The 26655-nt window shown below is 38.5% G+C and overlaps 1 protein-coding gene across 1 annotated transcript in view; it reads left to right on the forward strand.

The window, feature by feature from the left end:
* cacna1g (calcium channel, voltage-dependent, T type, alpha 1G subunit) overlaps nucleotides 1-26655 on the forward strand; it is a 257996-nt gene that overhangs the window by 200436 nt on the left and 30905 nt on the right. Inside the window, exons 24-26 of the mRNA XM_060939888.1 lie at nucleotides 18038-18189; nucleotides 20799-20908; nucleotides 25975-26108. Coding sequence (XP_060795871.1) covers nucleotides 18038-18189; nucleotides 20799-20908; nucleotides 25975-26108 — 396 coding nt within the window. The remainder of the gene's footprint in view (nucleotides 1-18037; nucleotides 18190-20798; nucleotides 20909-25974; nucleotides 26109-26655) is intronic.

Here is a 26655-nt window from a genome sequence, read left to right on the forward strand (position 1 = left end):
ATCAATAATGGTTTGTTGATTCTAGCAGCACTGTTCTGGACGGCTCCTGAGGCCATACACAGCACTTCCTGGTGTTCTGCTTCCATTTGAACCTTTTACAGATTGCAGTGGTAAATGAGACAGCATGGTTTTAAAGGGCATATCATGGGTAAATTCAGGAGCAAAATCAATGCAATTCTCTTATTTTATATTAAACTTTGGTCAAATATCTGTAACATTCTGCATTCTCTGCATTTTTTTTTACCTTGTGCAATACCAGAAAAATTCAGTTGAACTCAAGCCATTTGAGGCGAATTGGTCCGCCTCTGAAAAAAACCTGCATTTGGATTTCCCAGGAAACATTGATTTTCGTGACGTCGCATGCGGGACGCCTCCTTCTGAATCCTACGTCAGCGCTGGTTTGTTTATGAGAAAACGACCTGGTGGTTTTCTGCAAATTTCTTCAACGTTGTCACGTAATTATTAAAACGGTTAACAGATGTATCGTAGGAGGGTGTAGCAACACCAATCATGATGGGATTAGTACTCATCGCTTTCCAAAAAAATGGACAATGAGAGAGAAATGGGAGCGCTTGGTCTACACAGGCTGTGCACTGAAACCGTGCAAGCTTGCGCAGCCTGCTGGCGCTTCCGCAGATAATGGCAGGAATCTGGCTCCAGACTCCCTTGGGATTTTTCCAGACGCGTTTTGTTATTTTATTTTTTTCTGCTGTAGACAGATGGCCTTGTGCAAAATTACCCTTCTGGATGAGTGTGTAAAGGGACATTCTTTCATATAAAAAAAAGGAAATTGGTCCAGAATATGCCCTTTAAACCTAGCAACTCTGCTAGAAGGGTGTTTATATGGGTAGAGTGTACATAATGGCATTGTTTGTAGTCAAACTGAGAGCTTTCTCTGTCATTGTCAGTGCCAGAGGAACTCCACTTTTTCAGCTGCAGCAATCCCCCATAAACTCACCCTCCACTGCACTTGTCTGAATTACTTTGCCTTTTTTTCAGCTCCTTTCAACCACTCATAACGTTTCTCGAAAATTGTCCTATTCTTTTAGCCTTTTGTTAAATATACTTATATTCTTTTAGTGTTTAGTATACCCAACACGATTCTGTAACCAGGTGGGTTATAGTGTATGTGCATGCTGTATATCCAGAATATCTGACTTACATCTCTGCTCTCTGAATGGACATCTGGCGAGTTCTGTTTTGTTCCTAATGAGCAAACAGTGTGGTAATTAGCTTGACCTGAACTTACCTTGAGCATGTTTGAGAATTCTGCATGGGTTCTGTAGAAGAGCCTTCCTGACCCCAATCTGTCTGTCTCTGTTAGCTCCTGTTCCTCTCTGCTTTGCCTGCTGCAGCTGCTGTGTGCTAGTGAACACATCAAACGTGTTGATTAATCAAGACTCGCTGAGGGTGAAGCCATGTTCTTCTTTTCTCAATGTTGGTTACACACTAATGTGACTCATCAAAGGCATGCGAGGACACAACCTTAGCTGGCACAAGCCTTACATAGTCTTAATATTCAATAATTAGAACAAAACATCAGTAAATATATTTATTTTGAGGCTTCAGGTTCATTTACGTATAATGTTTGTTGCCTGAAATGTAAAACGTGTAGGAGTGAGTTCTTATTCTTGATTTCTGCAAGAGGCTTGTGCCTTAGAAACTGAATAATTGAAGCTCAATCTGTGATCGAAATACAGTGGTGCTTGAAAGTTTGTGAACCCTTTAGAGTTGTCTATATTTCTGCGTAAATATGACCTCATCAGATTTCCACACAAGTCCTAAAAGTAGATAAAGAGAACCCAGTTAAACAATTGAGACAAAAATATTATACTTGGTCATTTATTTATTGAGGAAAATGATCCAATATTACGAATCTGTGAGTGGCAAAAGTATGTGAACCTCTAGGATTAGCAGTTAATTTGAAGGTGAAATTAGAGTCAGGTGTTTTCAATCAATGGGATGACAATCAGGTGTGAGTGGGCACCCTGTTTTATTTAAAGAACAGGGATCTATCAAAGTCTGATCTTCACAACACATGTTTGTGGAAGTGTATCATGGCACGAACAAAGGAGATTTCTGAGGACCTCAGAAAAAGCATTGTTGATGCTCTTCAGGCTGGAAAAGGTTACAAAACCATTTCTAAGGAGTTTGGACTCCACCAATTCACAGTCAGACAGATTGTGTACAAATGGAGGAAATTCAAGACCATAATTACCCTCCCCAGGAGTGGTCGACCAACAAAGATCACTCCAAGAGCAAGGTGTGTAATAGTCGGCGAGGTCACAAAAGACCCCAGGGTAACTTCTAAGCAACTGAAGGTCTCTCTCACATTGGCTAATGTTAATGTTCATGAGTCCACCATCAGGAGAACACTGAACAACAATGGTGTGCATGGCAGGGTTGCAAGGAGAAAGCCACTGCTCTCCAAAAAGAACATTGCTGTTCGTCTGCAGTTTGCTAAAGATCACGTGGACAAGCCAGAAGGCTATTGGAACAATGTTTTGTGGACGGATGAGACCAAAACAGAACTTTTTGGTTTAAATGAGAAGCGTTATGTTTGGAGAAAGAAAACACTGCATTCCAGCATAAGAACCTTATCCCATCTGTGAAACATGGTGGTGGTACTATCATGGTTTGGGCCTGTTTTGCTGCCTCTGAGCCAGGACGGCTTGCCATTATTGATGGAACAATGAACTCTGAATTATTCCAGCGAATTCTAAAGGAAAATGTCAGGACATCTGTCCATGAACTGAATCTCAAGAGAAGGTGGGTCATGCAGCAAGACAACGACCATAAGCACACAAGTCATTCTACCAAAGAATGGTTAAAGAAGAATAAAGTTAATGTTTTGGAATGGCCAAGTCAAAGTCCTGACCTTAATCCAATCGAAATGTTGTGGAAGGACCTGAAGTGAGCAGTTCATGTGAGGAAACCCACCAACATCCCAGAGTTGAAGCTGTTCTGTACGGAGGAATGGGCTAAAATTCCTCCAAGCCGGTGTGCAGGACTGATCAACAGTTACCGGAAACGTTTAGTTGCAGTTATTGCTGCACAAGGGGGTCACACCAGATACTGAATGCAAAGGTTCACATACTTTTGCTACTCAAAGATATATAATATTGGATCATTTTCCTCAATAAATAAATGATCAAGTATAATATTTTTGTCTCATTTGTTTAACTGGGTTCTCTTTATCTACTTTTAGGACTTGTGTGAAAATCTGATGTTGTTTTAGGTCATATTTATGCAGAAATATAGAAAATTCTAAAGGGCTCACAAACTTTCAAGCACCAACCTGATCTACTGTTATGGCAAAGGGAGCTCAGTTATGATGGGTCTTTTGATGGATTCTCTTAATATTAAGGTGTATGTTTAGCTTTATTTGTTCGTAACCTTTTTTCCTCAGCATATTACCTCATCTTATCTCTGAGTAACACCACTTGCCTGTAGGTAGGCAAACATGTAAAAGAATAATACTGGACAGTTATAATGGTTTATTTAGTTATTAACCACATCTGGTATTTAAAATAATATTGTCTCGTCAGCTAAGATGTAAAAACATGACCGAGAAAATATTCTTGGCAGAATCATGTTTATCATGTTATCTACCAGCTTTCAGCATTCTTCAAAGGAACCCAATGCAGTGTTTGTTACATAACTGATTGCTTCTGTGAATGAACAGATGGTAAAACTGTTTTTAAAAAAAAGAAAAAAGAGGACATTCTCATTTAACAGAATTGCATTTTTGGCAATTCAGTGTGTTTTTCAGGTTTGTATTCCTCTTTAGATATTCTTAAAAATATACATTTTTCTTTCACATTAAGAACTACCATGACTTTTGGTGTGATTTAACACAGACTTCAGCAACAATCTCTGCATAGTCATTAGTATATTAAACAAGTTCACATTTAGATTTGAAAGAGAATTTCTACAAGTGTGTTATTGCCAGATAACATGAGTGGATGATGTGATGCATTTGCAATGCAAAACAGAAAAGCATGATGGGAAAAATTTAACATATTACAACTTTAAGTACCATCTAGTTTTATTAGAATTACATTCCATTGATATGTTAATATGTAATACTTCACCTGGCCTTTTAAAGACAAAGCAGCTAAGAAATGACACTAGAGAACACGGGGCATTTCTAGGTCAGGTGCCAGATATTTTCAGTTGAGCTACATCATTGTAATCATCCTTATATTATAAAATCCTTATATTATAAAATTGAGAGAATTCGATTAAAACATGTTTATTTTGCTGGTGCCACGGTAGTGTAGTGGTTAGCACTGTCGCCTCACAGCAAGAAGGTTCTGGGTTCAAGCCCAGTGGCCGACGGGGGCCTTTCTATGTGGAGTTTGCATGTTCTCCCCGTGTCCGCGTGGGTTTCCTCTGGGTGCTCCGGTTTCCTCCAAAGACATGCAGGTTAGGTTAATTGGTGGCTCTAAATTGACCGTAGGTGTGAATGTGAGTGTGAATGGTTGTCTGTGTCTATGTGTCAGCCCTGTGATGACCTGGCGACTTGTCCAGGGTGTACCCCGCCTTTCGCCCGTAGTCAGCTAGGATAGGTTCCAGCTTGCCTGCGACCCTGCACAGGATAAGTGGTTACGGATAATGGATGGATGGACGGACGGACGGATGGATGGATGTTTATTTTGCTGTAAGGGATTTGGCTCCTTTGCTGATGTCTTGCTACAATTACTGAATTATTTAGTCAGAACAGGAGAATGTACAGGTACTGTACTACTAGTAGTTTCAATTTTATTACTGATTTCTTACACTCTAATTACTAAATAATATTGATTTGTAGACAAGTGCAACATTTTATATATCACCTCCTGCTACAGTTTAGTTTAGCAAAACTAGAAAATTAACACTTTATTCTGAGACCTGTTTAACTTTATTTTTTTTATTACCAACCTGTTACTACTACAGTTTCCGGCTTATTATTTTGTAACAGGATATATGCAAATCATTACTTTATTATTACCAATGTATTACCCATGAACTTCAGGATTGGGCAAAAAAAAAAAAGAGAGTGAGGTTAACAAAGTAATTAACACCTGCATTATACCCAGTGACCAAAGTTTAGGTGACAATCAACATTTACGGTAGTACTTTTGTCATTCCATTTATGCTATTTTTATTCATGGGTAATCTATTCATGTTTATTACTACAGTTTATTAAGTCAAATAAAATACATGAAAATGAATTATGAAAATGAATTAGACTGGCCTGCAGGCAGTACTAAAACTAATCGACAGTCTGTACATCAATAAATTACAAACACAATAACAATAATTTCGAACAACGACAAAAGAAGCAAAGTATTTGAGAGGGGAGAAAAAGAGGCTTAGAACCAGAATAGAAATTTGGTGACATAATTACCAGATAAGTGAATAAATATAAACATGGAAGTTACTGTTTCATTTGTTCGATTAAAGAGTCTAATTCAAGATAACTATCTTCGTTTTCAAGAATCTTGAAAAGTTTTCCTTTTAAAGCGTTTCTAAATGTAGCCCACTTCTCCCCATTAAGTCAGAGAGGGGCCCCGAGTTCGTAATTTCACTAATTTCACTTCTCTCATTTGTTTGTAAGAATAAGGGGAAAGAAATGTCTCATCTCATTATCATCTCATCTCTAGCCGCTTTATCCTTCTGCAGGGTCGCAGGCAAGCTGGAGCCTATCCCAGCTGACTACGGGCGAGAGGCGGGGTACACCCTGGACAAGTCGCCAGGTCATCACAGGGCTGACACATAGACACAGACAACCATTCACACTCACATTCACACCTACGGTCAATTTAGAGTCACCAGTTAACCTAACCTGCATGTCTTTGGACTGTGGGGGAAACCGGAGCACCCGGAGGAAACCCACGCAGACACGGGGAGAACATGCAAACTCCACACAGAAAGGCCCTCGCCGGCCACGGGGCTCGAACCCGGACCTTCTTGCTGTGAGGCAACAGCGCTAACCACGACACCACCGTGTCGCCCGGGAAAGAAATGTTTTTATTTATTTTATTTTTGTAACAAAACTTATTAGTTTCAGTTTGGTTTACGTCTAAGTAAATAATTGATTTATTTTTTAAAACTGTCTGGTGTAATCTTTACCTCAATTTCGTCACACATAAGTTAAAGGTCAGCTTAGTGAAATTCTATCATTGATGCAGTTTAGTAGGAAAATATTAAAGGTACCCAAGACAATTATTAGCATTATAAATTTAAGAGAGATTCAGAAATATTGTTTGGTGTATTTTATTACTAGTGAAATTACGAACTCGGGGCCCCTCTCTGACTTAATGGGGAGAAGTGGGCTACAACATAAAAGAGTTTTTAGATAAGTTTTTTTAGATTGGTTAGTATCTCATTCCAGATCTTCACTCCGACACGCGGGAAAGTATTTTTTTGAATATTAAGTTTCGAATGTTTTATGTAAAAATCATTGGAGGTTGAGGAACAGGTTCCATAGGAATGGATGCTAATGTTAAAGTTGCTAGTTACTTTGTGAAACTTCATGTAAAGTTACATCATTTTCTCTCATTGAAGTACTTTACATTATTTGTTAACATGAGCTCTAAATACGGTATGCTACTCTTATAAATAGACAAATTACTAACCATATTTTAATAGGTCTACTTTTGTTTATTTGTTTACTTATTTATTCATTCATTATTCATTTATTTCCTTATTTATTTGAGAATCTCAGTAATGATGCACAGTCTGAGTGGATAATAAAGAGCAGGAATACTTTGTTCAGTGCTGGTGTTGAATATATCTCCAACAGGAACTGAGTTGTTCTGTGTCGTTTGCTGTAGGTATCTTGTGTAACTTTGAAACCAAAGATTGCGCAGTGGTAGCCTACTGCTATTTTGTCAGCAGATCTGAAACCATGCACATGGAAAGAGTGTCATATAAAGGTGATCTATGTGTAATCAAAAGGCTAAATTATAAATGTGCAGTTAGAGAAGTGAAACTATATAAATACTACATCTACAGCACCTACAGAAGCAAAACCTGTGATGAAAATTCATTTCTATATTGTTGTCTATATCAGGATAGATGCTGGTGGCTGATTTAATGTGGTGAACAAATGCTTTAGACTATTTCAGGTGACTTAAAACAAAATAATTCCAACTCTTTTAGCTTTAAAGAGCTTAAATGGTGTCATAAATGAATCAAAATATGAATCAAATGAATGAATGAATGAATGAATGAAGTAAGGGTGGCATGGTGGTGTAGTGGTTAGCACTGTCGCCTCATAGCAAGAAAGTTCTGGGTTCAAGCCCAGTGACAGACAACAGGGGCCTTTGTGTCTGGAGTTTGCATGTTCTCCCCGTGTCTGTGTGGGTTTCCTCCGGGTACTCCGGTTTCCCCCACAGTCCAAAGACATGCAGGTTAGGCTAATTGGTGGCTCTAAATTGACCGTACATGTGAATGTGAGTGTGAATGGTTGTTTGTCTCTATGTGTCAGCCCTGTGATGACCTGGTGACTTATCCAGGGTGTACCTTGCCTCTCACCCATAGTCAACTAGGATAGGCTCCAGCTTGCCTGTGACCCTGCACAGGATAAGCGGTTACAGATAATGGATGAGAGTATGAATCAGTCCTACTCAATGTTAACCTAATTTTGTTACGACAGTCCTAGTAGCAGCTGCTTAGCTTTAGATTCTTTGATGGAAGCACCAACATCAGCTTCATGCACTTTGAGATGGTGTTAAGCCATAAAATACGTAGACAATTACAATTTGTGTACAGGAGAAAAAAATATATATTAAGTATGCTATATAGCAGAAGTATTTAGTCTTTTCCACCACAAGGCTAACCACTTCCCAGTCGTTTAAAGAATGTGCTCATCGACTAATTTAATTATGAAAAAGACTGGTGTTTTGGCATATTTTGCCCTAGGTTTCAGCATACGACAAAATATGATGTTAAAATGCAGAGCTCCTATGCACAATGTATGAAGGCTGGAAGATCTTATTCAATCTTTTAAATTGGATTTTTTTGGTAAATCCATTACTTGCATCCGCCTTGCAGTTTGAATACTCTACTATACAGTATAACTAAAAGTTGTCTGACCCTGTGTCCAAAATTGCTCACTCGTTCACTACTCCCTACTCCCTATATAGGGAATTACTACAACCCCGATTCCAAAAAAGTTGGGACAAAGTACAAATTGTAAATAAAAAAGGAATGCAATAATTTACAAATCTCAAAAACTGATATTGTATTCACAATAGAACATAGACAACATATCAAATGTCGAAAGTGAGACATTTTGAAATTTCATGCCAAATATTGGCTCATTTGAAATTTCATGACAGCAACACATCTCAAAAAAGTTGGGACAGGGGAAATAAGAGGCTGGAAAAGTTAAAGGTACAAAAAAGGAACAGCTGGAGGACAAAATTGCAACTCATTAGGTCAATTGGCAATAGGTCATTAACATGACTGGGTATAAAAAGAGCATCTTGGAGTGGCAGCGGCTCTCAGAAGTAAAGATGGGAAGAGGATCACCAATCCCCCTAGCTAAAACTCTATAGTTCAAAGAAGAAGCCATATCTAAACATGATCCAGAAGCGCAGACGTCTTCTCTGGGCCAAGGCTCATTTAAAATGGACTGTGGCAAAGTGGAAAACTGTTCTGTGGTCAGACGAATCAAAATTTGAGGTTCTTTATGGAAATCAGGGATGCCGAGTCATTCAGACTAAAGAGGAGAAGGACGACCCAAGTTGTTATCAGCGCTCAGTTCAGAAGCCTGCATCTCTGATGGTATGGGGTTGCATTAGTGCGTGTGGCATGGGCAGCTTACACATCTGGAAAGACACCATCAATACTGAAAGGTATATCCAGGTTCTAGAGCAACATATGCTCCCATCCAGACGACATCTCTTTCAGGGAAGACCTTGCATTTTCCAACATGACAATGCCAAACCACATACTGCATCAATTACAGCATCATGGCTGCGTAGAAGAAGGGTCCGGGTACTGAACTGGCCAGCCTGCAGTCCAGATCTTTCACCCATAGAAAACATTTGGCGCATCATAAAACAGAAGATACGACAAAAACGACCTAAGACAGTTGAGCAACTAGAATCCTACATTAGACAAGAATGGGTTAACATTCCTATCCCTAAACTTGAGCAACTTGTCTCCTCAGTCCCCAGACGTTTACAGACTGTTGTAAAGAGAAAAGGGGATGTCTCACGGTGGTAAACATGGCCTTGTCCCAACTTTTTTGAAATGTGTTGTTGTCATGAAATTTAAAATCACCTAATTTTTCTCTTTAAATGATACATTTTCTCAGTTTAAACATTTGATATGTCATCTATGTTCTATTCTGAATAAAACATGGAATTTTGAAACTTCCACATCATTGCATTCCGTTTTTATTTACAATTTCGTCGCTGTCAGGTCAAAACCTGCTCTGTGACATTTTTCCTTTTTTACAGGAGACGTAAAAAACTGAATAAAACCCTGAAATAACAAGCTGAGAAGCCAGTAAAAGTTTACTTGTTCTATTATTAGCTTTTCTAATTATCATAAATGGAAGCACGGGGTCAAAATTGACCAATCAGCATAGAGAATCCAATTTGACCTAAATTGTCACGTAGCAGGTTTTGAACTGACAGCGACGATTTGTCCTTTGTCCCAACTTTTTTGGAATCGGGGTTGTATGGAGGACTATATAGTGAGCTCATTGGTAAAATGAAAAAAAAAAAAACACTTTCGGACACCTGTCCATCGTGCTGTTATTTACGTCATTGCTGTTGCACAATTAAAGTGTTCCAGATCAGTCGGCTGGTGAGTTTTCAAAATAATAAATACATGCATGTATTTTTGTGATAAATACATATTATACTGAGCGTATTTCCCACATTAATCAATACAAAGTACTTTGTGTCTGCTGCATCTTTCGGTTCTTTTAAATCAAGGCTGAGTCCTTTCTTCTTTGCCGCTGCCTTTTATTAAATCAAATTTGAGACTTTTAATTTGATTTCTTTCAGCGTGACCGCAATACATGATGGGATAGGTTGCTTGGTTAGGGACCATCGGTTGTACACTACTTTCCGTGATGCATTGTGGGATACTTTGGGTGCACTGTATAGGGTGTAAATAATCCTCATGAAGGTTTCGGACAGCACTACTGTACAAAATGGCGTCCCCACTATATAGTACCCTATATAGTGAGTAGGGAGTGATTTTGGACACAGGGCATGTACTGTATAGTTTAGATGCAAATAACTAACACTACAGTTATATCAGAAATAAGAATACTAAACTGCTCCAGTCAAACATTTTGTCAGTTCTGCATTAAATATTGTTGTAACCAAATGAGAACTTAGTTGCTTACTTTAGTTCATTAACTTGTTTAACTCTCATCTCTTCTCTTCTTGCACAGAGGCATTGCATTACATCGCATTATATCATATGCCATATCACATACCTTATGTTGCTACATTTGCAATGCGGGTTTAATCCTTATTTCATATTAGAATGATTCCACAGGAATTCATTTATACTGAAGCCAATAACAAATGCATCAGAGAAAATGTCAAAGTAGCCATATGCTTTTGGAAATAAAAGTTAGAGTTAAGATTTACATTCAAGTAAAAATATTCCCAGAACGGTTATTGTGCTTTATACTTCTACGCTATTACCTGTTTCAAGAGGAACGACATATTTCTACGTTGTTACAATCCTGTTATACACAACTGGACTAATGTATGTCATGTGTGACTGCTTGTTCTGCTCTCAGCGATCACGATTCTGCTCACAGCAGCCAGACACATGCACCACGACCAGATGACAATGCAACGTAGTGCAGAATAAACGGGACCGTCCAGTGAGAAAACAAATTTGTAATCTGTGACAGTTTTAGTGCATGCTTGATTCAGAGCAGTAGATTTTCTTCTGGAACAAGACAGGAATAATTCTTCTTGGATACTTTGTGACTCGGTGATTGATCGCTGTAGCTACAAGTGAACTGTTTTGTAGTCTGTTATCTGATGAGTGTCCATGCAGACAGTTATCTTTTCTGGAACATTCATTTCTACATAATATGAGCAGTAAACTATTTTCTTGCTTTGTTGCTTGATTGACCCACCAAACTCCCGGCTTATTATTCATTATTCCTTTTAAGGCATGTTGTTTAGTAAGTACAGTGAAACCCGTAGTACAGTATGCACTTATTAGTGAGGAATATGCAGTATATCTAGGTTAGGCTTAGAGCGTTTGGCAGATTAAATGAGTAGAACGCTTGTGTTGAATGGTGAAGAATGTCACTGCTTTGTTCAGATCATCACTTTCATTTTGCATCCCATCCTCCACTCCCTGTGTATGTTTGACCATACATCCTTCATCTTAAACGGCCATCTCATTCAAGTCAGACTCAGAAAGAAAGTGTGGTTTGTCTACCATATCTATCAGCATGATGTTTATATGTTTGTGTGTATTGTCTTGTTTCTGTTTGTGTGTGTGCGTTTGATTCTGTTTGGATTTTATTATACAATTCTCTGTCATTACTATCTTTAACATATATGGCATATGACTTCTAATTTTTTAATATTTACTTGTCTGGACTCCTTAATTTTCTCCACTATCCTCCTATCTTTTCTTTCTCTGATTTATCTGTGTTAACAGGGCAGAATTTGGGACATCCAGCAGAAACTTGCCTGATGATTAACTTCATTTGCCTTTTTTTTTTTAAATTTGAGTTGGCGTCTGACTCAGTGTGTGTCGGCGTGTAGTGTAATACATAAAGGAAATCACACACTGGTATTTTGATACATCTAAGCAAGTATGCCTCTTATCACACTGAGCCAGTGACCAACAGACATTGACTCATTCTGCAACAAACTATTGATTACTTCTTTTAGACTTGCAATTCATCTCTAACAAATGAAATAGGAATAAAGGCTACATCTGGATGTATCATTAAGTTATATGGCTGCACTCCACCCCACATATTTTTTTATTATCTTTCATAGACATCCAGGCTTACGTGTTTTTCATGCCTCCATAGAGTTATTCAGTCTCCTCACTCCTCATGCATTTCACCTCACTTGAACTTTAAAGTGCACTTAGCACTCTCCTCGACACACAGTGTTTTATCAAGTCTATCTCCAAGGAACTGTGTTAGCCTGCCTATGAAAAATCTGCACCACTTCATTTCCACAAACATCCCACATCGCACAGACCCCCAAACAGCCTTTTGTTAAGGGTTTCTACACACTATTTAAATAATGAAAGTATTGATCGATGCAGAATATTTAGGGAAAAAAATATGATATATCAAATACTAAATTAATTTGGCCACTGTAATTCACCCTAATAAAAGTTACCCTGGTTATGTGGATTCTCAAACAAGTTCTACTGTAGCAGTGACTGAGGTGAGCAAGAAAGTGTATAACATAGAATCATTAATGGAAGACGGCCTTTCGAGTTAATAAAATCTATAAAATTTAGTTCTCTCTGAAACTTGGTCATAATGATGTAGATTTATTTCTGTAATATCTCACAAAATATCAGGCTATTCTATGACTGGGAACATATCTAATTTGAGGGGATTCCATACCAAATATTGTGCGTGAGATCACCCGGTTCGTGAAGTCAGGCAAATGGAGGAAGTGTACTGTATGTGCGCATGCGTAAGTTTACCTTTGATCGTCCCACCGTCTCTGCTGATCACCGATATTTATTAGTTTGGTCCTGAGTTTCCTTTCCTTCGCAATACAGCGTCTTTTCTTCTCGCTTTCTGTTACTGTAGTCGTTTTTCCACGTTTCATTCGCACACTCACATCCTCCATTTTTCTCTCCTGTTTCAAATTTGTATCCCACGATGCCTTGCACGAATGGGGAAAGCCCACCACTTGATGCATGATGTAGTGTCTTGAATTGGGTCATGGTGAAGCAGGAAAAAATAGTGGAGAATTCATTAATTGTTCGATTTTTTAAAAAACCTAATAAAATTGGAAGTCTGTGATTTGAATTCAGTAGCTTCCAGTCCACTAAACAAAAATAACTGGATGTCAGGGAAAATTCTTTTTATAATCTACATTTGAAAAATCTGAAAGGCAGTCTACCTTTAAGGCTAAGGCACTTTTTATTTAGTAACGATTACATATTACATTATAATTACATTCCGTGTTTCTTATATAGGTGCAGGTGTAAATCTTGACACTTTCTTCAGGGAAAAATACAATAAATTTGAATACACAGCTAAAAAAACTTTAAATTCGAATAATCATGTGTGGCCAATTTCATAAACAGCACAATAAACAAGATTAAACTTGTATGAAGACAAGAACTAGGTAAGCAAACAGGCACATAATTCTGGTGTTATACGCCCACTCTGTATAATCTTATTTCAAACACAAAACTTACTGCTCTAGAAAGCCTGAGAAATGATATCCAGTCAAACGCATCACAGTTTTCCTGAGATGAACATATCTACTGTTGCTTACAAAGCCGCCTGCTGCCAGTCTTAATGCCCTAAGCTGAGCTGGCCAGTCAGTTCTCACCCACGACACTCTCTTGCACGTCTCGTTTTAAAGAAGTGACCTCAGTGTGCTGCGTGATGAGCCTCAGCACACCGTCATTGCCATCGTCATGCTTCTCAACAACTTAGGCTCATGCATGTGAAAAAAACACAGATGAGAGAACAAATAAGTTTGAGTCTCTTGGATCAATAATAAAATCTTTTCGAACACTATAAAATAAGCCAGAGAGGAAGTAGATTTCAAACCATACTCTTTATAATTATAAAAAAATTCTACACTCAACATCTTCATAAGAACTTTCTCAATCCATGTGCACGACATATAAAGCAGGGTTTTATTAGATGTAGCCATCACAATAATGCACTTCTACAACATCAATTCCAAAAAAGTTGGGATGCTATGTAAAAACAGAATGCGAATGCAATGATTTTCAAATCCTTTTCCACCTATGTTTAATTGAATACAATACAAAGACAATATATTTAATGTCCAAACTGATAAACTTTATTGGAAAGCTGTAGAATGCTCACAAAACACCTGTTTAGAAAATTCTACAGGTAAATAGGTTAATTGGTAATTGAAAAAGCTTGGTCGTTCACAAGCAAGGATGGGCCAAGGTTCACAATTTTGTGAAAAACTGCATGGGCAAATAGTCCAACAGTTTAAGAGCAACGTTTCTCAACATACAGTTGCAAGGAATTTAGGGATTTCGTCATCAACAATCCATAATATCATCAAAATATTCAGAGAATCCAGAGAAATCTCTGCGTGTAAGGGGCAAGGCTGAAAACCAACATTGAACACCTGTGATCTTTGATCCTTCAGGCAGCACTGCATTAAAAACCAACATGATTGTATAAAGGATGTTACTACATGGGCTCGGGAACACTTCGAAAAAACATTTTTTGATAAACACAGTTCATCACTGCATCTACTGTACCATGCAAAGAGAAACCCAGCTATCAGCAACATCCAGAAATGCTGTCTAATTCTCTGGGCTCGAGGTCATTGGAGATGGACTGATGGAAAGTGGAAAAGTATGCTATGGTCCGATGTGTCCACATTTCAAATTGATTTTCAAAAGCCAGCAACTGTGATGTATGGGGGTGTGTTCATGCTGTGAAAGCGCCATTAATGCTGAAAGGTACATACAGATTTTGGAGCAACACATGCGGCATCCAGATGGTGTCTTTTTCAGGGACATCCCTGCTTATTCCAGCAAGACAAGGCCAAGCCACATTCTGCACATGTTACTGTACAACAGCATGGCTTATATAGTAAAAGAGTATGGGTGCTAAACTGGCCTACCTGCCTCTCATTGAAAATGCGTGGGGCTTTATGAAGCACAAAATACAACAACAGAGACCCCGGCCTGTTGAGGAACTGAAGTCGTATATCTAGCAAGAATGTGACAGAATTTCACATTCAGAACTTCAACAATGATTGTCATCTGTTCCCAAATGCCTACTGAATGTTAAAAGAAAAGGCAATGTTGTAAACATGCTCCTGTCCCAACTTTTTTGGAACAGGTTCAAGACATCAAATTCAGAATGAGTATATATTTACAAAAAAACAATAAAGTTTATCAGCATGGATATTAAATATCTTGTTTTTCTATTGTATTCAATTGGTTTTAGAATTGCAAATCATTGCATTTTGTTTTTATTTACATTTTACACAGCATCCCAATTTTTTTTGGAATCAGGGTGGTACTTGCGGGAATAAAAGTACATAGGTTTCGTCAATTTAGTTTATTTTAAACCTAATTTGACCTTGGACTATCTGTAACAACAATCATTCATGCAACCATTATACCCTGATGACTGTCGTTTTTATTATTATTGTATGGTGTTTAGAGTATAGCGCTCATAACAATACATCACATTGTGTCTGTATTTCCCAACTGTCCAAGCTCTTGAGGCAGAAGTTGACGTTCAACATCTCTGTAGATGCATTGCTTCTGTGTACAGTGGCCTGATTTTCATTTTGAAAAGAATGTTGGATATGTGCCTAGTTTTTTTCCCTCATAAACTAAATCAACATCAGTGTTAATTTTTTTCCACTGGAAGTACAATTTATTGGTCTGGCAACACAGTTTACTTTTTACACTGATCCAAAAGAGGTCCGGAGCCCTGGGTTTAAATAGGGTCAGTGTTCTCTAAATGCACTGAATACACCAGAGGCATCGAAATGCATCAAAGCTCCTCCCCTCGGGCTTTATGGGTATTGCACCGAATTACTTCATGGTTGACCAATGTCTTGTGATTTCAGGCTTGAGTGTAAGATAATGTTATTCAACATTTATTCATTCATTCATTAAAAAAAACACACACACACATTCATTTGAAATATTGGAGTGAATGGAATAAAATTGCTATCAAAGCAAAAAAATGCCCCATTAAGTCACAGTCAGGGTATCATTAGACTGTGCCACAAAAATAGAGACGGAGATGGAGTGAACCGAGAGCTATGGTCCATACCACTATTTCATTCTCTCGCATTGGTTAAAAATAGTTTCAGCCCATTTCCCCTCTCTACTTTAAATCTCCTTAAAGCTGACTTGGCTGATACTTATATGGCCATTTGCTTTGAAGCATTTCAATAGGCTGACATCAGAGTGGTACTTCTGCCAAAAGAACCCAAATTTAATCCATTTTCCATATGTGGCATGCCAAGCTTCTCACCCTCTCCAAGGAGAGGGAGTGAAAGGTTGGGGTTTTAGAGGCTAATTTGGCTCCTCGCACCTCTGTTTTCCTTCTTTAGTCCTTGTTGGTAAGCCACAAAATGGGCATGTAAGACACAAGCCAATACAATCGAATCATATGTTCTTGGTGCAGTACTCATTAGCCAAAAGACATTTGATTGTGGTCAAATCTTTCTCTCTCTCTCTCTCTCTCTCTCTCTCTCTCTCTCTCTCTCTCTCTCTCTCATCTATTTACTAGTAATCTCTCTGTATAAGAGAGGATATGGGAGCGTATATGTGTACACGCTTTGTCAGAATGAAAGAAGAGAGGGAGAGCTTCTCATTGAGGATGGAAAGAGGAACGCAGAGCAATAGTGAGGTCATATGGGAGCCGATGTTTTCAAAAGCAGCCAGGTGCACCTGTAAGCAGAAAACCATCCCAGAGACGCCATGCCCTGGTTCTGAACTGTCTTAGTAATCGAGCACCCTAGAATTAGAGCAGTCTGCCCTGCTTTGCTTGTCCCCCTGGATTTTATAGTGCAGTGATCACAAAGACATACTATGTTGTGAGGTCTGTTCCATTCTATGAAAAGGAGGTTAAAGTTTTCTCATGCTGGGCCATTTAGTTTGGAAGCGTGAAATTCTAGTCAGCGCATTTGAGAACACAAGAAACATGGCTCCAATTAGTAAATAAGCCAGAGCCCATATTGTGACCCTAGGTTAATTATGCACAGCAAGGGTCTAGCTGGTATCCTGTTCCAAGCCCTCATGCCACAGGGAACATGCAGTCTTCAAATGCATGCATAATGGCAGACAGTTAAAACGCTTTAGTCAACACACAGAAAGACATTAACACTTTTTAGTGACAGGCAGGCTGTTTCCTTTTGTCTGTACTTCGCTGCCAATAAGCTCTCATGCAGAGGTTACAGAGGTGGCTCCAGTCCAGGGAACCACAGCAGGCTCTACTGTCAATCCCATAAATTCCCATGGGGCATTAATCCCCAGACATTGATGTGTGTGTGTGAGTGTATATAAAAAGCGTTTGTCTATGCATGCATGTGTACGACTGTCCCAGCAAGGACCATTATCTTCTCAGACTAAATTTGCTCCAAATTACCCTCATTCAAAAAGCACTAAATCCAGTGGGGAACAGCAGTACAACTCAATGAATAGTGTTGATGTGGCACTATTTAAAAAAAGCAGAGCCAGGCAGCACCTGTTCTTACAATTGGGCACATGGTGCCAGGGCTTTAGGGACAGTCTGCACAGTGGACTGACAAGAGAATGAGGAGCACAGCTGCTGCCAGGAGCCCTGCCTGTGTGCTGGAGTAATAAGCCCCTTGACCCCTGCTGCTCTGCAAACCCTCCATGCCTTTATCCCCTCTCCCTGGTTTTGTCCCGTGCCATCCTCACATTAAAGATCCAAAAACGTAGAGCCTGGTTCATGTGGAATAGTATAGGATTTTGCTGAAAGAAAAGGTATTTGTTCTAAAGCCACAGAGTAGAAGTGCCATTCAATGACTCCAAATCAGAATTTGTTCACCTTTCAAACAAAAGAAGAACATGCATCTCAGGGAAGCCGATTAAAATATTTGGGATCTGAAAAAGCGTGTGTTCTTGAGATGGTGAGGTTATATCCACCTGGACCGCTCTTCTGTCCTGGACTCTGATCCTGAGGATTGCAGAAGGACCTTTTTGTCTATTTCTTTCTTTATTCTTCAAGCTTCTCTTTTTATTCTTTTCCTCCTTCCTCTTTCTCATGGGTATGTGTGTCTTCTTCACAAGTGTCTCTGTAAGTAACCTAATCTCATGCTTGCTCCCTGGTCCTGCTGGTTCTTCATCACAGAGGCTCAGTGTAAGCCTTACTACTCGGACTACTCTCCCACTCGTCGCCTCATCCACAAGATGTGCACTAGCCACTACCTGGATCTGTTCATCACCATCGTAATAGGCCTCAACGTTATCACTATGTCCATGGAGCACTACCAGCAGCCCAAGGTAGGCTCATGCAGTCAAGATGATTTGGAAAAGTGCCATCTCATATCCTAATTGCTAATGGCCAATTATATACCAGGACAATATAATACTGTAATGTCCTCTCTATAACCATCATAGTTGTGTACTAATCGAGTTAAATATTTTTCTTGCTGTTCCGTTGGAAGGCAAGCTAGCTTTACATTTTATATTATATTATTATTCCTACATGATCCTTTATTGACCTCTAAGATGGCATATTACTTATGAAATTCATGAATATTCAATTAGCCCTACATTGTAATACAACAGAACAAGTACAAGTTATGAATACAGAATAAGGACATAAAAATCCAATGAGTTAGCAACTTTGAGGCCTTAAAGTGGTTTTATAATAAATCCTTTATATTTTGAATATATACATTTTGAACATGTTCTTCATATATATTTCACTGAAGGCCATTTTTTTACATGATGGATAAATATGATCTGAGTTTTACAAATCTTTTTAAGGAATGAGCAGTGATACAATAAGAAAAGTGTGAGAAATGTAGAAAAATAAAAATACGAGAGTTAGTCAGCTTGAAATCAGACGGCAATAAAGACAACCCTCTGACAGTCAAAGGCTTTTCATCACAGATATGTATTGTCCTTGAGCAGAAACTGAATGCTAGCTTGCTGGTTATCCAACTGAATGGGCCACTAATGCTGTGGCAAAGCTCTCACATTTGTCTGGGAGTTTTACCAAGCAAGCTGGTATTTACTTCCCCTGCTTTGACCCTGTTGGTAATAGTTCAACCATGCTGACCTCTGGTTATAAATAGATGACTGTTTTTGTTAGCAGTATAGTGTGGGAAGGGGAAAGGAAAAGTTAGTTTTTATTTTGGATATAATTAGTGTGTGGTAATCTGGTAGGGCTCGATATGGAACATTTCCTGCTTTCAGTGCCATGCAGTATACATCTGATCTAGTCTCTGTCTCAACTCCAGAACACTAGCACCCTTCACGAAAATGAACAAATAAAGTATGCCTATAAAATAAATGATGTGTACAGTAAGTGATATTTTAAGGACAGTGTGTAATTTTGTTTTAATATGATCAAAGTTCCAATTTAAGGACCATCAGTAGCAACTTGCTGGTGCAGGGACATAAACCTACAACCTTCTGATCCATAGCCCAAAGTCTTAACTACTGAGTTTAACCACTAAAAAACAAACAGTTACACCCAGGGGCGTGTTTAGCCTATTTTTGGGGGTGCTCAAGCACCCCCAAAAACGAGCTCAGCACCCCCTAGCTCAGCACCCTCAAAAACACTGCTTTTGGACGTAATTTTCAGAAATAAGTGCCCTTGCGCACTGCGCAATGAATGTGTGCGCGGCAGCGCGGGCGTGTGTGTGTTCTTGAATTCACTTGTTACGTGAGTTCTATGGCCAGTAAAATCCCTCTCCTCCTTGCGTCCCCTCTGATTGGGTTGCCTGTCCGCGCGAGTGCTTGCTACGACATGGTGGTTTTTTTTACTGGATTCCACGCCGATGAGGAACTCGAAGTAGCACCTGAGTATTACTGGCATAGCGAGATGTGAAGATACGGACTGGAGTTACAATTGTTAAACACAACACAATAATATGCATAATGCAATATTGATGTTCCCTGGTCTATGAACAGAATGATAAAAACGACATTTATCATCCATATCGAGATACTTTTGTACTTAATGTAACATAGCGTTTACTAATGTAAACTAATGTAAAATCATAATAATACACACTATTATTACACAAAACACAATAACACATTAATTAACAATTACCACTGTTCAAAATGAATAGCTCCAACATTACAAATGCAGTAACAAATGCAGGTCTTGTTAAAAATATAACGTAAATATTTGTGTCAGTGGTTGTAAATGTGTAGATATCATAGTTTATTGGGTCAGCTTCTGTTAAAACATTGCAGAATTGTCTAGTCTAGTCTTCTTGTCTAGTTAAGTCTGTCTAAATGCGGAATAAACGTGGAAACACTGTCGTTCAAGCCAGGTGCCTCTGTCAGCTCTGGGGGCTAAGCACCCCCAAAGATCAGATGCTAGAATCGCCCCTGGTTACACCTCTATGCCCAAATCACCAAACATGGCAGTGGCTGCTCTGATTGCATCTTGTAAAATGTGTTAAACTGCTATGTTGGATCGAGGCAAGCAGACATCTGAGCGTTATGTTTTATATAGATACTGTATCTCTTGTACATTATAATGTTACAGTAAAAGCAAATTAAGCTGGTATCAGTTTCCAATCTCTTAGGTCTCTTTCGTACTATTCATTTTCTTAGGCAGGTTTGTCATGTAGGCCGTTGCTGATAACACCTCCGAAAGGGCTTGTGATTGATGCAACCGGGCTCTGTTGAAAATTGTTAGTTGCTGATTAAAGAGCTCAGAACAGTATTTTTCAGATTTTTTTTCTCTCTTCCAGCATTTGTCTTCATGATTGTTAGTGAGACATATTATAAAGTGTTATTAAAAATAAATTATTTCAGCAGCCAAAAAAGATCCTTCCACTTTTGAAATAAAAGAATATGGTCTCTCATTTTTCAACAAACACTCTCATAATCTCATATGCGTTTGAAATCTCAATGTTTTGCAGGTGCTTGATGAAGCATTGAAAATCTGCAACTATATTTTCACCATTATCTTTGTGCTGGAGTCTGTCTTCAAACTTGTGGCATTTGGATTCAGACGTTTCTTCAAAGACAGGTATGAGATACAGAGTGGGGGTTTTGAATAAATCACAGAATGCACCATGATATCTGAGGGGAGGAAAAAAAACAACTATATCCTAACAGTGAAATAATTAATATCTTACTAATAGCAATGACCTATGAAGCATAACCAAGGGGTCTGTGATTTTTATTGTGATACAGCACTGGAAATCACAACCCACCATTAGTGTATTTCTTATTGAGGTTTTACACTCACCTTAATAAGGAATAAAAGTAATTTAAAATTAAAGCTCTATGATGCCAATAAAATAACCAGAATGTTATTGCAGACATCTGGATAATGAACTTAATATTGAAATAGTTCATTAAATGAATCCGTACTGAGTTAGTTTGTGGAATTTTTAATTGCTAAACAGTCCTGACTGCAAAAGATTTGAGAAATCCTGACACCATGATAATCACAGCTTTAAATAACTGTGGGTAAGTAAGAAAAAATATATATTTGTGGTCCAATTACAGGCACACGACACTCCATAATAATACAGTATGAACCAAATTGTTAGTTAGAGAACCAGTTTTGTGTTGTACTCCATCTACTTTACTTGAGCAGTCAAACAGAGGTCGGGTAAGCGCTCTTTGTTTGACACTCGAACTCACACTACATGAATATGTGTGATGTTTCACATTAATTTTTAACTGCAATTTGGATGATTTAATGAGCTGAATATCTGCAGATATTAGGCTCAGGAAGCCATTACCCCAAAGCATATGGTCTCTTCACACTGTACTAAATAATCTAATAGTCATCACAATGCACATACTTCATTGTGAATTAAGTTTAATGATTTTAACCAAGTTTCTCATGGTACATTCATTGATTGCTTCATGCTACTCCCAGCTGTATAATTGTATAATGGCATATTCATTGACTTTAATATAAGGTCATTCTGTATGTAGCATTTCCTGGTTCAGTCCTTGCAAACATAAATATACTTTATATTTTTCTCCATTCAAGCTACCAGGAAGTAGTGACATTTCTAAATACTCCGTATTTAGTTTATAATAAACCTCAACAATGCAATCTAAATTGAACTACTGTAACACCAGACACTTCAGTTATTTTAGGGGTCCAAGCACCAGTAGACTGTAACATCTATAAGCACAAAAATTTGTGCAGAAAAAAGTTGCCGAGGGAATGTGGAAGGGGAAAACTGACTGATACAGAACAATGACATGTTCAGTTGTCATTATTTATCCTATTTGTCATAGCAGTCTCTCTCTCTCATATATATGCACATGATTGTGCGAAGGTATGAAGTTGAAGTTTATCTTTGAGTGGTAAATGAAGCGAACGAGTGATATATTTTTCAACACGAGAAGATAAACTTCATATCTTCGTCACTGTGTAATGTTCTTTCTATTATATGGACACGTCCACAAAAAAAATGCACAAGTTAATCAAAAGAATTTTAATTTTGAACCAGTTTGCCATTTTGACAGCGTGTGTCTAATCAGCAGGAAAACATTGGGAGTGATGTCATCGGCGTGAAATATTGGGAAATATGTCACTCAGATCCGCAATGTATTTCGCATGAAAAATATGAGTTTTTCAGCACAAGAAGATAAACTTCATTTCTTCAAGCCGACGTGCGATTTTCTTTTTATTACATAGACACATTCACAAACAAAAAGTACCCAAATTTATTAAAACAATTCATCGATTTCCTCACGAGTGACATATATATATGTTATTTACCAGCTGGGAGGTCCATATCGTGAAATACCGTGACCGAGGTCTTGAAAGTACTAAGCAAGACCCTCTGGGCTGAGGTCACGGTATTTCACCATACGGACCGACCTTAAGCTGGTAAATAATATTTTTTTTCTTTACCAAATTCTAGCAGAAAATGAGAGCGGCTGAAAGGGAAAACCGAGCCGAGGCGAGCTGCCATTTTGAATCCTCATTCACGGCTGTAATGCAAATTGCTTCCTCCTCGGTATACAAGTGCACTTCCATGGCAGGAAAAAAAAACTACATTTTGCCGCCTATGTAGTCCCCTATTTATACAAAATTGAGTCATTCAGGATTCAGCCATGTTTTTGCTCGGTGTTAGCAAATTACAGGTTTTAGCTTTCTCCTGAAATGTTTTCTTTTATTTCTTCTTCCTCAGGGTAGTAAAACTCGCTTTTGCTGTGAACACTGTCGTTATCGCTATCCATGCTATAAAATTAATGCTGTTCTCCTGAGAAATGCTGGCAAAAATTTATAAGATTTTTGATAATCTTATAAATACATCTTATAAAAAAAGATAAATGTTGACAAAAAATGCTACTATGTTTGTTGTTGTTGTGAACGAGCGAGTCACCAGAGGTCCATAACCGGTGTCCGTAACTGGGGTCCGTATCGTAGGATACGGACCCGCTCGCCAGCCAATCAGAGCACAGGATTTGATGGAAACTGGGCCGCAAAAAAAATAAAGAGATTTATGTCACGGTTGTGAATCTCCATGTCCCGAATGTAGAAAAATACGAGTGGCATATTTCCAGGTAAAACACTTGTGTGTGTGTGTGTGTGTATATATATATATATATATATATATATATATATATATATATATATATATATATATATATATATATATATATATAATATATACACACACACACACACAGTGGATATAAAAAGTATACACACCCCATTGAAATGATAGGTTTTTCTGATGTAAAAAAAAGGAGACCATGATAAATAATTTCAAAACTTTTCCCACCTTTAATATGGCCTATAGTCTGTACAATTCAATTGAAAAAAAAAACACACACACACAAATCTGTTAGGGAGAAAAACATAAAAAAACGTACGATAAGCTGGTTGCATAAGTGTGCACACCCTTAAACTAATATGTTGTTGAAGCACCTTTTGATTTAATTACAGCATTCAGTCTTTTTGGGTTCACACCTGCCATCAATTAAAATATCTCTGATTAACCCCAAATAAAGTTCAGGTGTCCGAGTAGGATTTTCCTAACATTTACTCAGTTGCATCCTCCAGCAAAAGCCAGGGTTCACAGAGAGCTTACAAAGCATCAGAGGGATCTCATTGTTGAAAGTTATCACTCAGGAGAAGGGGACAAAAAAAAATTCCACAGCATTAGATATACCATGGAGCACAGTGAAGACAGTCATCAAGAAGTGGAGAAAATATGGGACAACAGTGACATTACCGAGAACTGGACGTCCCTCCAAAATTGATGAAAAGACAAGACGAAAACTGGTCAGGGAGGCTGCCAAGAGGCCGACAGCAACACTGAAGGAGCTGCAGGAATTTCTGGCAAGTACTGGTTGTGTACTACATGTGACAACAATCTCCCATATTCTCCATATGTCTGGACTATGAGGTAGGGTCGCAAGATGGAAGCCTTTTCTTACAAAGAAAAACATTCAGGCCCGGCTAAATTTTACAAAAAAAATTACATCAACTCTCCCAAAAGCATGTGGGAAAATGTGTTCTGGTCTGATGAAGCCAAGGTTGAACTTTTTGGCCACAATTCCAAAAGGTATGTTTGGCGCAAAAACAACACTGTGCATCACCAAAAGAACCCCATACCCATGGTGAAGCATGGTGGTGGCAGCATCATGTTTTGGGGTTGTTTTTCTTCAGCTGGAACAGGGGCTTTAGTCAAGCTGGAGGGAATTATGAACAGTTCTAAATACCAGTCAAATTTGGCCCAAAACCTTCAGGTGTCTGCTAGATAGCTGAAGATGAAGAGGAATTTCATCTTTCAGCATGACAATGACCCCAAGCATACATTAAAATCAACAAAAGAATGGCTTCACCAGAAGAAAATTAAAGTTTTGGAATGGCCCAGCCAGAGCTCAGACCTAAATCCAATTGAAAATCTGTGGAGTGACCTGAAGAGGGCTGTGTACAAGAGATGCCCTCGCAATCTGACAGATGTGGAGCGCTTTTGCAAGGAAGAGTGGGCAAATATTGCCAAGTCTAGATGTGGCAGGCTGATAGACTCCGATCCAAAAAGACTGAATGTTGTAATTAAATCAAGAGGTGCTTCAACAAAATATTAGTTTAAGGGTGTGCACACTTATGCAACCAGCTTATTGTACATTTTTTATTTTTTATGTTTTTCCCCCTAACAGATTTGTTTGTTTTCCAATTGAATTGTACAGGTTAAAGGTCACATAAAAGGTAGGAAAAGTTTTGAAATTATTTATCGTGGTCTTTTTTTTTTTTACATCAGAAAAACATATTTTAACAGGGTGTGTACACTTTTTATATCCACTGTGTGTGTTATACCATATATAAAATATAAACTGTGATTATTTGAGCGATTGTAGTCTTCCAATACTCTCAAACCAGTCTGTCCATTCTTCTCTGGCAAATTATTTGCACCCACAAAACTGCCACTCATTGGATGTTTTTTTGTTTTCCCCACTATTCTGTGTTAACTCTGTAAACTGGTATGTGTGTGTGTGAAAATCTGAGGATTTTCAGCTGTTTGTAAAATACTCAAACCCAGCTAAGCTACTGGCTACTGTGGCATCAACCGCCATGCCATAGTTCAAGTTACTGAGGTCATAATTTATTAGGAACTACTCTAGTCAGGTTTCTCCTGCAAGCAAAATGCTCTGTTCATGCACAAAGACTGTACAGATCACTTTGATCAGCACATCCCTGGTAATCAAGCCAAAATGAATTGCCGAAAGGATCTGTGTTAGCAATCTTACTCCAGTTATTCCTTATATCTGAAAAGACCCCTTCACATGGCTTCAGGCCTCTGTGAATTGGTTTCCCTTAAAACTGACTCCAGGCAACACTTCACCTGTGACAGTTCTGAAATTCATGACCTCAGAGGAAGTGATTTATACTTTGGCAAGTAGTTTTAAATCTCACAGAAATGCATCAAATACTTCTAAACTGCTGAAATATTAGGGTAAATTTGAGTTCAAATGAGAGGTTTGACATCATGATGTGGTTGAATAATCTTGAATAATGCTTTATTAAATTATGAAAATGGGATTCTCGTCATCTTTTGGAAATTCTCATTTGATACACTGTGCCAAATAATACGTGCCTGTGCTCTGCAGGTGGAACCAGTTGGATCTAGCGATCGTGCTGCTGTCCATCATGGGGATAACTCTGGAGGAAATCGAGGTCAATGCCTCACTCCCCATCAATCCTACCATCATACGAATCATGAGGGTGCTACGCATTGCCCGTGGTGATTACTCATCCCAGTCCTTTTGTCTCCAATTTGTCTTCAATCAGTTCTGCTGCCATGCTGATTGTTTTGAAAGTATATTCGTGGAAAAAGCTCATTTCTTTTACTGCTACTGTGTTCAGAGTGTTTCAGCATCTGTATGGCTCAGTGGCGGCTGGTAGTCTTTCAAACAGGGGAGGCTGGTCGGTTACGATATTTCCAGATTTTAAAAGAAAAAAGAAAAAACACATCAATTTTGCCCATACTCTTGCCTCTGATCTGGCTGATTGTTGGCAGGGTCACAAACTGTGAAATAACAGGTTCTTTTGGCCCATTAGCCTACTGTCCAATATACATGATGGTGGTGTTGGGGAGGGTATATTTTAACATTTTATATTTTAAAATTGTGGCATGTTGTTTAAAAATTGATCATTATTGAAAGCAGCTCTTTGTCAGGAACCTCAGCAGTAACAGCAGAGTGTTCTGGAATAGGCACAAGCACTGACCTTGGGGAGCCAAACATAGAGCTGGGTGCCACACATTTCATTCAATGACACTTTCCCTATAT

Source organism: Neoarius graeffei, chromosome 14, assembly GCF_027579695.1.
Source record: "Neoarius graeffei isolate fNeoGra1 chromosome 14, fNeoGra1.pri, whole genome shotgun sequence".
NCBI lineage: Eukaryota > Metazoa > Chordata > Actinopteri > Siluriformes > Ariidae > Neoarius > Neoarius graeffei.